General features: G+C 41.3%; 1 protein-coding gene across 6 annotated transcripts in view; it reads left to right on the plus strand.

Annotated features, from left to right (window-relative positions):
- The window catches only part of LOC125746278 (low-density lipoprotein receptor-related protein 1B-like), a 279,046-nt gene that overhangs the window by 147,524 nt on the left and 116,233 nt on the right, over positions 1-15,289 (plus strand). For all 6 annotated transcript variants that reach the window (XM_049020071.1, XM_049020079.1, XM_049020089.1 and 3 more), the window contains 4 exons: positions 887-1,084; positions 1,623-1,827; positions 3,379-3,543; positions 4,547-4,791. In XM_049020071.1, the coding sequence (XP_048876028.1) occupies positions 887-1,084; positions 1,623-1,827; positions 3,379-3,543; positions 4,547-4,791 (813 nt within the window). The remainder of the gene's footprint in view (positions 1-886; positions 1,085-1,622; positions 1,828-3,378; positions 3,544-4,546; positions 4,792-15,289) is intronic.

Here is a 15,289-nt window from a genome sequence, read left to right on the forward strand (position 1 = left end):
GCTCTTCCTTTAAGCCATATGCAAATGCTTCTTTTTTGTCTCTTGTTTTACAAAGGGGAATTATTTGAGAGATTTATACCGAAGACGTTCTTATAACGTAGAATTGAATCGCCTAACTGAAATTAACCCTCTGGGGTCTAGGGGTAGGGAACACACTTTCACTGACTGGGGCATGATCACACATTTCATTCAATATCATAAAATTAATTCATGGCAAATAAATTATTTCTTATATTTGTTTTGGCATTAAACTCATCTTAATCTTAGTGTACTTTGTAAATATGTCAGATTTATGTGAAGTTTGTAATTTGACATTAAAGTATAAAGTATAGACATTGCAAAATGCAGTTTGGAACACTTGCAGAAACATTATAAAAGTACATAGTAAACAATGGTGGCAGTTTGTTTTGATCCCAGATATCTAATCACCAAAATCTTGGCTACATGAAGATGACTAAATGGTGTAGTTGCAACATTCAGTTGGATAAATAAATAAGAAAAAGCTAACTCATGTCACTATTTATGGTCTCCTTCAATTGAATATGTAGGAGATCTTATGTGAGTCATCTCAAAGGTGAGTCACTTAAAGAAATAGGGTGATTTTAACCTTGTTGTCCAGGTTAGACTCACTAATCCACAGTTAACCCACATTATGGTTCTCCATGTCTCTGCTGGTCTACAGGGTGGTGTGCAGTTCAGTGGGTTAGTGCCTGTGATGGGAAAGTTGGTGGTTTGAATCCCACCCTTGGCTGAATAGACACATCAACTTTGGAATTTTAAGCTAGGCCCTTAAGCTTCTGAACTAAAGCATTGCAGTGTACCTGTACTTGTGTAAATGGGAAATAAAGTATTATTGCACTCATCACTTGTTCTTCCCTAACATCAGACCCATTTGAGGCCTTCATCATCTTCTCCATCCGCCATGAGATCCGTCGCATCGACCTCCATAAGCGTGACTACAGCCTGCTTGTGCCAGGCTTGAGGAACACCATCGCCCTCGACTTCCACTTCAATCATGGCCTGCTCTACTGGACCGATGTGGTGGAGGACAAGATCTACAGGGGGAAGCTTTCTGACAGCGGAGGTATAGTATGTCTGTCTGGGCTCCTCTCTTGTTCATGTACGTTATTCTGACGCTCTTATGTGAACTTTTTCAAATGTCCATTTAATACCACTGATAGAAACTGCAGTCTTCATTGATAATAGTTTCCAAACTACCAGTTACTATTTGATGACTGGAGGCAGCTCAGAATGAAATACTGATATGAGTGTTTGTCTGTATGCTAGCAGTTAGTACACAGCAAATTTAGGAAACTGCATAACCCTTTAATTTCTGATCTGTATAAACATTGTGCCGTACTAATGCTTTGTGAAAGGACATCTTACAGTCAGTGTCTATGCCGGTAATCTGCCGTAGCTTCTCCCATTAATGCTGGAGATGTGGTCTTTCGACAACTCGAGCTGTCAGTTACAGATTTGGCACTCTTGGCCCTTGAGGCAGTCATTGAGCATGCAGAGGATTCTTGGAAATTTGCAAATTAAAGTGAAAGGGTGTGTGTTAGAGGAACCATGACCATGGAAGGGTAATAACCATGTTTACCTTTGACGTGGCTCCTTGGCAGGCGTCACCGGCATCGAAGTCGTGGTGCAGCACGGCCTGGCCACCCCAGAGGGGCTGGCTGTTGATTGGATAGCCGGGAACCTCTATTGGATTGACAGCAACTTGGACCAGATCGAGGTGGCCAAGCTTGACGGTACCATGCGGGCCACACTGATTGCAGGGGGCATGGAGCACCCACGGGCTCTGGCATTGGACCCCAGCCAGGGGTGTGTACTTCGGAGAAAAAGCAAATGTGCTTGCTCGACCACATAAGAGCAGTTCTGGTTCGTGTGATGAAGCACGGCATTGTTTGTGAAATGTCTTCATCGTCATGTCTAGGTTTCTCTAATTGGTGTGGTATCTGTACTATCTTACATATTATTCACCTAGATTTACATGCAAATGACCCATTTCACAATACTACAAAATGCATTCATGAGGCGCCAACTTGAGCTTTTTAAGATAGTTAATAATCTCTGTGTCGGTCACGGTCCGTGTGTGATTCCTTTCGTACTGTTGTTGGTGCAACTCAAATGAAATAATTTGTTCAAAATTAACTTTGATTAATAGTGAATCTCTCTTGCTGATTAGTAATCTCTCAGCGCAGCTGTTTCTGGTTATGAAAAAAGAACCAGGAGTCCTCTTGTTTGTACTTGCTAAATTTTATGTAAATATTGTAATTAAACACAATAACCAAAAATTTAGAAAATGAATTCTGAAACCCACCTAACATAATTACCCATGACTGTTGCTGTCATCAAAAAGCAGGAAAATATTTTTATTATTTTTATAAAAAAAAAAAAATAGATAGATATTTTAGGTGGAAAAGTAGGGGTTTTGGGCATGTTTGAGTCCTTCTTTGGCAAAGTTCCCCACCAAAGTGATAATTCTTTAATCTAATTACTTTAATTCACCCAGTGGACCGGAATATTGATTTGCACATCTGATCCAAAGAATGGCAATATCGATCCACCACTGGGGGGAGGAGTAACTCGCAGCTTGCTGGAGTGGGGGGAGTGGCGAGTGCCCATGTTTGGGGCCGTGTCGTCTGCAGGGGGGGGAAGGCGGGGATTGTTTATCACTGAAGGGCTGCCCAGGGCAGACTGTGACCTTTAGCAGGCGGTACCAGTGGGGTCCTGAGGCAGGCTGCCCCCCTGCCAGTAGTACACTTTCCGGTTCATCGACGGAGCTGTTTCTCACCTCAGATGCTGGCCGTACCTGCATGTCGGTGGATGAGAGTAAACAGCAGCAGCAGGCAGGAACATGTTCAAATAAGCAGGGGGTATCGCTGTACGTGAGAACCGTACAAATCCTCTAATAGCCAACAGAAGCCTTTATGTACAGCATCCCCCAAATGACACCCCAAATGCAGCCTCGATCCCAGGAAAACCGCACGGTCTCTGTTTCCCCCTGAGTTCCCTGTCCTCCTGAGCATAGTGCAGCCACATCTTTGTCAGTGTGTCGTTGCTTGCTCCTGTGCTCAGCTTCTGGAACTTGCCAGAATTTCAGGCTCAGGTGAATAAATAACAGTTTTAAATAGGAGCCCAGCTTGAATGGAAAAGAGTGTCAACTGTTTGCTGCAGTAAATCAGCCTCACGACATAAATAAAATATTTTAAAAACATCAACCAAATGCAGGCTAAGTGCCTATAACATTCTTATGCATGCAGAGTATAAGCATCATTATGTCAGACAGGAGACCAGGCGCTATTTTGAGCCTTGACAGGTGATATGTGATGTCCAGTGCTGTAACTCGTCTGGTTTTTATTTCCTGATTAGGATCCTCTTTTGGACCGACTGGGATGCCAATTTTCCTCGCATTGAGGCTGCCTCTATGAGTGGCAAGGGACGGCACGTGGTCTTCAGAGACATGGAGATAGGGGCATGGCCGAACGGGCTCACCTTGGACCACCTGGAGAAGCGCATTGTGTGGACAGATGCCCGGTGAGCAGCGTGAATGGCCGGCACCGTCTTGAGGGTGTGGCCGGGTCACCTGACTCTGGCCAGGAGGAGGAAAGAGGGGAACACGCCATGTTTGTCCCAGGGAACATCGTGCCCCAGCTGGCTCCGATTGCTCAGGTTTTCCGTGTCACTAGGGGGGCGTGTTTGCGGTAAACAGGCCTGGAAATTTGTGGTAAGGAATCTGCAGGGAGGTCAGCAATGGGGCTGCAGAATAACATAACAAGTTGATGTGTGAATGAATAGATACAGCAACCCTCACCCCCCATCAGTAAACACTGGGATGCATGCATCTCTCTTCAGTTTCCCTAAAGGCTCTGGCAAAATGTCTTAATAATTGCACATAAAAAAGAAACAGTTTATGTAAATATGTATCGAGTGAAGAATGTTTGTGAAAGTAATGGATTATGGATGTGATAGTGTCCTCTCTGTGCCCATGAATTAATTAATAGAAGTAAAACATCACCCAGAGACATGAGATACTGTACACGGTCGCTCTTATATGCTGAGAGCTGGCCTGATCACAGGGAGGTTACGGTTTTCATACTGTTGTGATTATGATTATGCAGATGGCCATGGAAACAGCTTTGGAGAGGGTTGCGATTATCAATAAGGAGAGGAAGGTCATGGTTATAGCTATAGAGATGATCATGGTTCCAGTCATTATTTTGAATATGGAGATGCTTGTGATGATGATTTTCTAGACGATCATGGTTAGACTGTAAAGACGGTCATGGTTATCGTGATGGGCAAGGTCATGGTTATTCTTATAGGCATGATCATGGTTTCGGTCGTATTACATAATATAAAGATGCTTGTGATTGTGATTATGGAGATGATCCTGTTTATCCAGTCATGGTTATCATGAAGGTCACTCTGACAGTAATATTAACTTGCGCCATGAATCCCCAATACGATATTCTTGAGTATCTAGCTCATTCATCACAGAGGTCATCATGTGACCAGAGTCTCCCCAATCCCCCTAAAGGTCGGACGCCATCTACTCAGCCCTCTATGACGGCAGTGGAGTCATTGAGATCCTGAGGGGCCATGAGTACCTTTCACACCCGTTTGCTGTCTCACTATTCGGGGGCAGCGTGTACTGGACCGACTGGAGGACCAACACACTGGCCAAGGCCAACAAATGGACAGGCAGCAATGTGACGGTAATCCAGAAGACCAACGCCCAACCCTTCGACCTGCAGATCTACCACCCCAGCCGACAGCCACATGGTAATGAAGATGGTTGGGTATCGTTTGAGTTCTTTCTGATAACAGTGCTAAAACACTAAATAACTTAACACCATAAGTGTATGTGTGTGTGTGTGTGTGTGTGTGTGTGTGTGTGTGTATATATATATATATATATATATAAAAAATGCAAAGCACTTAATAAATTCACATAATGTTCTGGTGTCAGAATCCTTTTCTGTGAAATACAGCCACACTTTAGACCGTTTAGAATTAGGCATTTTAACCATGTTTAAGGTTACTAACAAAAGTTAAGTGACATCAGTGCAAGTTCAAGGCATTTATGTGACATTGAAATGAGGCACCGAAATCTGTGTTGCAGGATGGTGTGGTACATACCAATCGTACTCCTCAGTAGCCCTATTAATGACTAGGGGTGATTGTGTGGGGGGTAAAAGAGGAGCCATAATACATACAGTGGGGCCAACCATAGCATTAGCCAGTGACATTCTATGATTCGATGAGTAACTGGGGAGGGCTACTCGGGGGGCCAATCAGCTTTCAACTAGTATGTCTGCTAGTCTGTAAAGAGGTGTGAGTGAGTTGTCTTCTCCTCATGCGTTATGAGAGTCGGAGTTCTCGGTGCTGTTCTGCGTATTTGTAACTATGTGCTCCCCTTCGTGCGTGTTCAGTCAGAAAGCTTTCTCTGTGCTCTGTGTGTGTGTTAAGGGATGTTACTGATGTGTCATGGGGACCCTCCTGCTTGACGCTCTTGGCTGTGTCATTTGCTGTGTAGCTCTCAGCAATGGAGGCCTCAAGTACAGCAAAGATGGGGCCACATGGAGACGCTGAATCTCTCTGTCTCTGGGGTTTCGCCTAGCCCAGAAGGCTGAGTACATGCTGCTTCCACACTTTGTCTTGTAAGACTGCCTCTGCCTCCAGAAGTTCATAGGATGTAGCAAGTAAAGATGTGGGGCTCAGCACAGTACCGGAGTGTTTCCATGCGTCAGCTGGTTGTCTGTTGTCACACAGTCATCTAGGGTCAAAGCCAGGCAAGCAGAATCACTGTGTCTGCCCAATATCCGTGCTTTTCTGAGGGGTGCAGGAATCTGACATGTGTGGATTTGTTCTCTTAACAGGTTGTTCCTAACATATTGGATTTTCATGTTTCAAGTGTTTCGATTTAAAATGGGACTTTTCTCTATATGTGAACGTGTGGAAACAATGTGTTTCAGGTATAGAACATTCTATCAGTTGAATTGTGCTGTTACAAGGAAACAATTGTGCTGTTACAAGGAAACAAGCATAATTTACTGTGGAGCTTTTGTTGTTTTCCACCACGTAATTTTTATGGAATCATTTCTGTTTATGGCTGTGAACTCAACAGTCAAACTGGCGGATTTATTCACATCAGAATTGCAGTAAAAGTTGTGTTATTGCTGCCAGCTGTTTTTTTTATTTCTCTAAAGTTTATTCAGACCCTGGGTATGAATAATTTGGTCAAAATATCCAAGACATATACATAATTATATCAGGTTTTTATTAAGATCCTATTGGATATCCCATGGAGTGTTGATCGCACCTTGAATTTAGGTAAGAACTTCATTTTTGTCACTTTAGAAAAATGCAGTGCTGTTTAACAGTTAATTGTGCTGAGGGCTGTTAGGCAAATTAGTGGATTGGCTTCTGAGGTGGCCTTTGAAATCACACTGCAGCAGCCTAGGAGAATAAATAAACAGGCACAGATTGTTCACCTCCATATGCATGCTGTCACCTTGGCTTTCTGTATAGGTGGCCCCTGATGACGTATGACTTCCTGCCCTTCTTGAACAATGCGATCGGTATGGCTATGTTATCATAGTTTTTGCCCAAACTTTTCCCTTAACAGGTTTACTTAGTCCAGTCAAAACATTTCTTTGGACTTCGGCAGGCCAGCATGCTTTTGACAGTGCTAAGGCACTGCTATGTAGCACTACGGTACTTGCTGTTCCTGATTTCTCAACCCCTTTTAAACTAGAGGTTGATGCTAGTATTACAGGAGCTGAGGCAGTTTTACTCCATGAATACCAAGCCTGTTTAGATCACCTGATTTATTACTTCTCACCTAAGTTCAAAAAGCATCAAGTCAACTATTACATTATTGAAAAAGAAGCTCTAGCCCATTTGTGAGTTTTGCGGTGTTTTGAAGTGTACCTTTTTCTAGACCTTTACCCATTACTATGCAAACTGATCGTCACCCCTTAATTTTCCTTTCTCGTATGCACAACCACAACCAGAAGTTTACAAGATGGTCTCTCCTGATCCAGGTATACAATTCAACATAAAAGAGGTTTGGAGAATATAGTAGCTGATGCTTTCACGCAGATAAAGAAGATTGCAGCCATTGTTGCAGATTGTTTGCAAACCTGCGTTTGTTCTCTTTTAGGGCATCAACCTCTCTGCGATAATCCTCTTAATTTCCTTTTTTGTAGCAGATCTAGGTACGTGGATATCATAGTGAGCAGCTACAGACAGAAGGTCATCCTTACGAAACAATCCTATTAATTCCAAGTTAGGGGAAGCGAAAAAACCCTGCAGGTCAAACAATGCCTTCCTCAACAATTTCAGTGCCACCAAAAAGTCACTAGGCACAGCAAATCTACTTTTGAGACAACCCAACACAACTAGTATGGTGCAGTTGTTCACACCCTGACCCACAATATTATGGGAAATATCCCAGATGAACCCCCACTTGTTACGTCCATGGCTCTGATCTAGGCAGTTTGTTTTTGGGATGCAAATATAGGATCGGGAGGGATAGCAAGACTGGCTGTAGATGGGCTGGATGAGAGAAATCAAGGGAGCACACTAGAGCCTGGGATATGGAATAGGACAGTGGTTTTATCACAAACTAATATAACATACAGCGATGGTAATGAATGGATGATGGGAACACAGGAGGATGGCTCTAACCCTAAGGAAAAGAATATGGACGGCCCTAAAGGAAGGAAAATAACAAAACATAACACTTCTTCCCTATCCTGTATAGTTATGGGTCTAACTAAAACCAAAAATAGAAAAAAAAATTACTGACCACACTAGGCTTACCTATCTGAACCAAAATACCAGGTTTTATACAAAGGTAATCTACGTGTTAGTGTACTGTATATGCGCGTACTTCTTACCTATTCAATTTCCCAATATGGGGGGAGGATTACAGAATACACGAGGAGAAAACCAAAAGACAAATTCACCAAATGAGACAACACAACCATATCTCTCCCACTTCCAAAATAAACAATGTCAGCTTTTAAAAAGCTAGGCCCCTCCCACCTAGTCAGGATTGGCCAGATCTTCTTCCATTTGAACTCTGGAGCAATGATGGGTTGCCTTATATTTCGCATAGATAGGGTAGTACAGCCAAGAGCACAAATCCAGTTCTTGACTGATCTAGTAAAAAAGATGTGGGTGGGGAGACAAAGATCCAAAAACAGATCCACACCGCCTTTACATGTAACAGATGGGGTGGGCTTCCGCAGGATGTCCGCTATCTGGCTCAGTGTGATGTGGGGATCCTGGCACAGCAGGTCATCATAGTCGATCTGCCAAATGGGATCTGGGATTATTCCAACTGCAATTTCACTCAAAAATAATTGTAAGGAAATTGCATACATTGCCACTTCATTACATGGGATATTTTGCGGTTTTGTTTCTGTAATAAACAGTCCCATTAAGCATGTATTAAGTGCACAGGAAAAATATATCTGAGTTACAACACTCTTGGTTACTGTTCAGATAGTTGACTCTTTGTGAAATCAGTGCATTAGCGTGCATTAGTGTGAGATAATGTGCGTTAGCATACTTTTCTGTGCGGCAGCATTGTGCACCCCCCTACCTTCTATACTATTAACTCTCAGCTGTATAGTGTCTATTGGCATCCAGATGGATGGGATCCGCCACCAGCTACTTGCTTACGAATGAACATGTCCATTCCCATCTCTACCAGCGCTGGTGGATCCTACTGCTTCCATTCAGTCACCCAGCTGATTTAATTAAATGCTTTCAGTGTAATGGTAGTTAATTCAACTCACCCCTGTTCCATTTAAGTCTACTGCTCTTCCACAAAGATAAGTATGGAGGAATAGGAATGCATTACTAAAGTAAATTTAGTAATGCCAGTCTGACGTAAATTTGAAGAGGTCCTAGGGGGTGGCTCACTCTCAGGATCCAAAGATACTGCCTCTGGCTGCTATAAGCTGAGACGCCGTTACCATGAACATCCTCATGGATCCACGCCTGTCAGATACAGCTGTTTCAGAGAGGCCAGGGTTGTGGAGGGGCTCAGTAATAATTAAATTATACACAGCTAATAAGGGGGTGCGGGGCATCCTATGGTGTTATTCCCGGCCTTCATATATTAGGATGAGGCCCTCTGACCAAGAGGCGGCCGCAACACACAGCGCCTGGAGCATTAATGTTCATATTTCCTATAACAGTTGCTATAAAACTGAGCTGCAAGACTCCATACCTGCTTTAAAGGTGCCATAAAATGCATTGTTTTAAGTATTTAAAATTTTTCTCTGGCATTTACATGGAAGGTATATGAACTTGGTTCGCTTGAAAAATGTCCAAAAGCAGTTTTATGGGCCCATTTACAACCCTGTTGTTTGGCCCTAGAGTAAAACAGGTAATTTTCCCTATTTTGGTGGGCTCATTAATATGTTGATGAGCTCTGCTGTGATTGGCTGGTTTACAGTGAGGCATTGCAGTGGCTCACACAAAACCCATGTCTGTACAGTCATTCGCTTCATAGCGACATTTATGTCAACGTTGGACTACATTTACGAGAGTGGTCCCATTAGGCGGAGCTGAAAAATTCCTATCACTTAGTGATGTCCTGGTGCAACACATTACTCACATGTTTGTGGCGATGCTAGTGTAAACAAATCAACTGCATGACCAGTCGTGTAAGAGTATAGCATATACAATTATGTACAGTACATAATACTTGATGTAAGGAATAATTGACGACGGGCCGTTGAATTATTAGAAAATAATGCACACCCGAGGTGGTGATGCGGCCACGACGCGAAGCGGGTGTGCATTATTTTGTAATAATTCAACGGTCCGGAGTCAATTATTCCGCTTATACTACGGTTGCCACACCTCAAGACATCGATCAGATTATATATTTCAAGGGATTCGTCCGGTTTTTCTACTTAAATCGCTGTTGTGAGTAGGATTATTTCTTCCGCATCTCATCCAACGACTCTTTTGCTAGTTCCAAAACGTCATTTTAAAGCTGGCAATGGAGGCTTCAGCCGTTGATAGCAGACTAATGCAGTTAATAATGAAGTTATTAGAAAGAGAGCGAGAGAGAGAGAGAGAGAGAGAGAGCTTCTATGAATTAGGCTACCTGGGTGTGTCCTTCAACAGTGTTCTGAAGCACCGTCTCTAAACTGTAAGTCTGCTTTAAGATGCAGCGCTGTTATTACCTCGCTAGTGAGAAATGTCATGTGTAGCCTTTAAGTTGGTACACTAGGCTAACTAATACTTCTGCAGCCCAGTTGTTTAAAGTTTCATATTCACCGTAAATATTAAAATTTACTTTCGGAAAATCGTCTGTCATGTTGTTGTTTTTGTTAGTCCTGTGTGCTGTATAGGTACTGTATGCTAATTTCCGTTATTACAGTTAACTATGCGAAGTGATATGGAACTGTAATGCGGTCAAGAGAGCTACCTGGAACTACGTTCGCCGTGCGGTTATCTGAAAATAATTGCACACCTCAGAACGTTCGTCAGCCAATCAGATTCAAGCATTCAACGGTCCCGTAGTATAAAATGAAAATAACTGTTACTGTTTCATGTATGTACTATACTGTAATTTATTGTTAATTTACAGTGTACTTTTTCTAACCACACATAAGTGTAATAATCCCACATCAGCCTTGGCAGAGCATTAGCATAGTTATAACTTGTTTTTAGCATTGTGACAAGAACATTGCGATTACAGTGGAATCCGCTTATAATGATCGTGTCTGGGTGAAATTGATCACTATAAGCAGATGATCATTATATAAGATTTTTCTTATAACAGATTCCTTTTTCTTTATTTCTCAGGCAGATTTACATCTAATTTACATTTGTATATTTATTGCATAAATATAAGGTGATGGAACAGACCACGAAAACAGAATTTTATTGACTTTCAAAATACAGTATAGCTGTTTCAAACACTTTTCAAATTACTGTACTGTACTAATTAAACTATGGATAATTCAAATATGCTATAACACTGTAGCGCCAATTGCATTTGCATATTCCAGCATGCTTCATGAGTGCATGTATGTACCCCTGTTTGTATTTTTTGTGTAGGTATTTGTTGTGTTGTGTATCTGGTTGTTGCGTGTGCCTTTAATCGTGGTTCTACTCAGTTATTACCTGATCTGCACGTGTCTTAGCCATTGCGAAATTACCCACTGTGTGTATGCCTTACTGTACTTAGTGTAATTTCCCCTTGTTTCCCTGTCATTTATGACTTTCGTGTTATTGTTGCTTGTTGTGGGGTCCCTTTAAGAAGTAACATAAAGAACAACTTTGTGTCAGTCTACCTCTCTTCATTTTCATTAGCTGCCACCACGATTCCTTGGTCTGCTCTGCGCTTCAATACAGTACAATATTGTACATAAAATACAGCTTATTGTAGTTTCACTGTTGCATCTCGGTGGCTAGTTTTTGTCAGTTTATCATAAGTTTCAATAAGTCTATATTTGTCATTGAGAGAATTACTTTCTTCTTCCTGTCATGTTTTCTGTGCATGCAGCATTAGCCTTAGGGAGCTAGCAGACGCAGCAGAGTTAATGCACAGTAGGCAAAGTAGGCTTATCAAAGTAAAGTAAAATAAAAGAAAACAAGTTTAGGAATGATTCTGTCCCAAGCTTTTTGATCCATATAATCGACTGATCACTATAACCGTGATTACTATAAGCGGGTTCCACTGTATTTTGCATCTCGATCAAAAAATTATTTTACGATGCTAGTGTCAGCAAGATGAGCAACTTGTAAATGTGTTGTTTGTAATGAATTTGGACTTCTGGCTTCATTTTTTATTTTTTTTTACTTCAGTATTGATTTGATAATTGTTTAGCTAACTTAAAGCAGGCTGCAGGCAGTACAGAAGCCTTTTGTCAATCTTAGTATCACAGACTTTGTAATGTTGTTAACTACTCCTCCGCTAACCTGGGGTACGTTGTGCAGGTCTATTGGCTGCTGCGATAAAGTTGACATACTCGATTACGTCAACGCTAAAAATGTGAGTACGTCAATATTTTAAATCGGTGTATCATTCTTTTTAAATTATGTTAATGAAATTACCTTTTTGATTTCTAAAATGCTTCAGTTCATTATATGAAATGTTTTCTTTCAATTTCATTCCATAATGATTGGAGTAGTTCAAATTATCACAAAACAAAAGGTGGTTTCTGTGATGTGCAAGAAACGTTCCACAGCGGCACTGGCACTATGCATGAGCACCTGTAGAGGAAACACACAGGAAATTTTCTGGACCGCCAGAATAGGGAAACCCACTGTAAGTGTTGTCTTCATTCATTAAATTACCATTCTTTTAACTACCATTAATACGGAGAGCTTTTTAATATAATTTGTCCTTGCAGTTGCTAAATACAGACAGTATTAAAGTCATAAAGTTGTCTTTCTGCTACCTTAGAATTTCCATTGAATAAGTGTTGGAGAAAATGTTTAGTGTGGAATCTGGTCTTTCTCTACATTGATTCATGGTGTCATTATTATTATCCATCCATCCATTTTCCAAACCGCTTATCCTACTGGGTCGCGGGGGGTCCGGAGCCTATCCCGGAAGCAATGGGCACGAAGCAGGGAACAACCGAGGATGGGGGGCCAGCCCATCGCAACATTATTATTATTATTATTATTATTATTATTATTGTTGTTGTTGTTGTTGTAAACTAAATCTGAAGTTAGACACTAAATAAAGAAAGTAATTTGTGACCTAACTTAAAAATTAAAATTACACAAAAATACATGTCGGGCATTAAACTGCAAAAAGTATCACCCTCTTTTACCTTGTTTAACTGCAATATCTCCTCCGTTAAAAAAAGATGTTGCGGCTGCTCAGCTGATTAATCTATAGAAAAATAATCGTTAGTGGCAGCCATACTTCACTGTATGTCAGTTTCATGTACTGAACTCTCTTAGTAAACTATGCCATGGTAAAATCAGATGTTCCTTCTGTGGCACCTCTGAGGAGTGCCTTGATTGGCTGAGGGACAGTGTCTGGGGGCACGTTACTGCCTTGTAGCTGTTACCAGGATGGATGCTCACTGGGAAAATTTACATTTTTGTTTTTATTGTTTTTTTTTTATATATATCTTACTTAACCAGGCAAGTCAATAAGAATGTTTTTTTTTTCAGTGATAGGCAAAAGGAAGAGTCTCTTGTAGAAAAGGTAAAAGTGGTGTAAAATACATATGTACTAACAAACAACAGCAACAAAGTGACCGCAATGCAAAATCAACTGCAGTAATGCGGAGGTATACATGGGGCAACAAGGTACAATAAGCAAATGTTAGTCGGTCAAAAAACAATTACATGTATTAGTGAGAATATCCGTAACCGAGTTTTTGAAATAGGACTTTGAAACAAGCTTATCCAGTTTTAGGGTTTTTTGCAGATGTTTTGTAGCTTGAAATGATGACTAGCCAAGTATGGTGTTTGTTTTAGAAACCTTTAGCAAAATATGATGAGCAGTATGGGTGGTATAGGTAGCAGATGGAGTTTGCAACAAATGGAGGGGACAGGAAAATGTCCTCCTGTGCTTAGGGTGATGGCTGAGATGAGGACAGTGACGTTTTTCTTGGAGCATTAAAGGGGCAGTCACATCTGTCTTGTTAAATCGTTCCATAGTGATGGGGGTGGGAGAGTTGAAAAAAGTGAGGATGCTGAGTGATTCCAGTGTGGCAGCTAGGAAATCAGCACATCTGGCTGCACAATGTCATAATGTACACAAAGTGAATTCTACTCCCAGTCTATTCTCTGCCTTGATTCCCAAGTTTGGGTATGACTTACAATAAGTCACAATAAAAAAAAGCAAGGTGGAAAATGATCTTTAATAAACTCACAGATGAATATGATAAGAGACCCAGATATCATTTCACCTGCTTTATTATTATTGCCATACTCAACATGCAGAAAAGAAAAAAATGTGTTTCTGCAACACACCCGGTGACTGTTTTAAAACCTAAAAGACATTTTTACACAAGACTGCCTCTGCTCACAAGAAATGCTGTTCCCTGCTGTTACTGATCTCTCAGCCAGAGCAGGGAAATATTACCAAATTATTCAGCTAAAAAAATAAATACAGAACTTTTAATTGGATTTCCCAAAAATGAATCTTGTTCCAAAGGGCATATCCTTAATCAAGCTGTGTTTGAGCTGCGGCTGTGGTATTTTCTGAGAGCATGCTTCTGTGAGGCTTTATTCTGTTCATTAAAATGACCTAACTGTTGTATATTGTATCTTTCCCTACCATGGTCTTAAGGTGCTTACAGTAAACACACGATGCTGGATTCTATGGGATCTGTGGAAATAGACACTTTGGCATTTGGGAACTGATTAATGGGGGTTATAGTTTCTGAAATTGTCTCCCCCCCACCAGGAGCTTTTACATGGAATCATGCTTTTATTTTCATTGCTGTTTAATGTATTGCATTGGGCTGCATTTTGGGGGGGAGTGGAATTGATCGCCACCTGACTGGCGATGGTACCCAATGCATCTCATGGAAATTGCAGCGTTTCTCTGTTACAGTGAAGGCCGTCATTTTTTTTTCTTCAGCCATTCAGCATAAAAATCTTTAGTCTCTCATCTCTGTGTACAAATAGCCATTCTGTGTCTGTTTAATCATGTAATTAGTGACAGCCTAACGTCTCATTCTAGCTGCTCACAGGCTCTTCGTCTTTTGTTAGACTGTAATACTGTTGTGTCTTGGGGACTGACTCAGTGTTAGACTTGGAGGTCTGATTCCCCACCTGATTGCTCGCCTTCTCGGTCCTGGTAGGACAGTGAACAGCACTGCTATATGACACTCCTAGGGTGATGGGTTCGAATTTCACTTCTGCTGTGTGTGTGTGTGTGTGTGTGTGTGTGTGTGTGTGTGTGTGTGGGTGGGTGGGTGGGTGGTCTTGCATATACTACATTATGGGTTATTTTTACATTCTGAGGATCACTTTTTCGGTCCCCACAAGGGGAAACTCAGTTTTATGTAAATCCACTCAGAAAGTCTTGTATTTTGTTTGGATACTTATGATTAAGGGTAGGGTTGGGTAGGGGTTAAGGCTGTCATAGTTGGAATTAGAAATTATTGGACGGTTCCCACAAAAATATGAATACAGTATAAACGTGTGTGTGTGTGTTTTCCTGTTCCCTCATGTGGGTTTCATCTGGTTTCCTCCTGCAGTCCAGAGTCATGTAGTTTGACAAGTCTGTCTCTAAATTTCCCATTGTCTGTGAATGTGTGCATACAGT

The sequence above is a fragment of the Brienomyrus brachyistius genome, chromosome 1, assembly GCF_023856365.1.
Source record: "Brienomyrus brachyistius isolate T26 chromosome 1, BBRACH_0.4, whole genome shotgun sequence".
NCBI lineage: Eukaryota > Metazoa > Chordata > Actinopteri > Osteoglossiformes > Mormyridae > Brienomyrus > Brienomyrus brachyistius.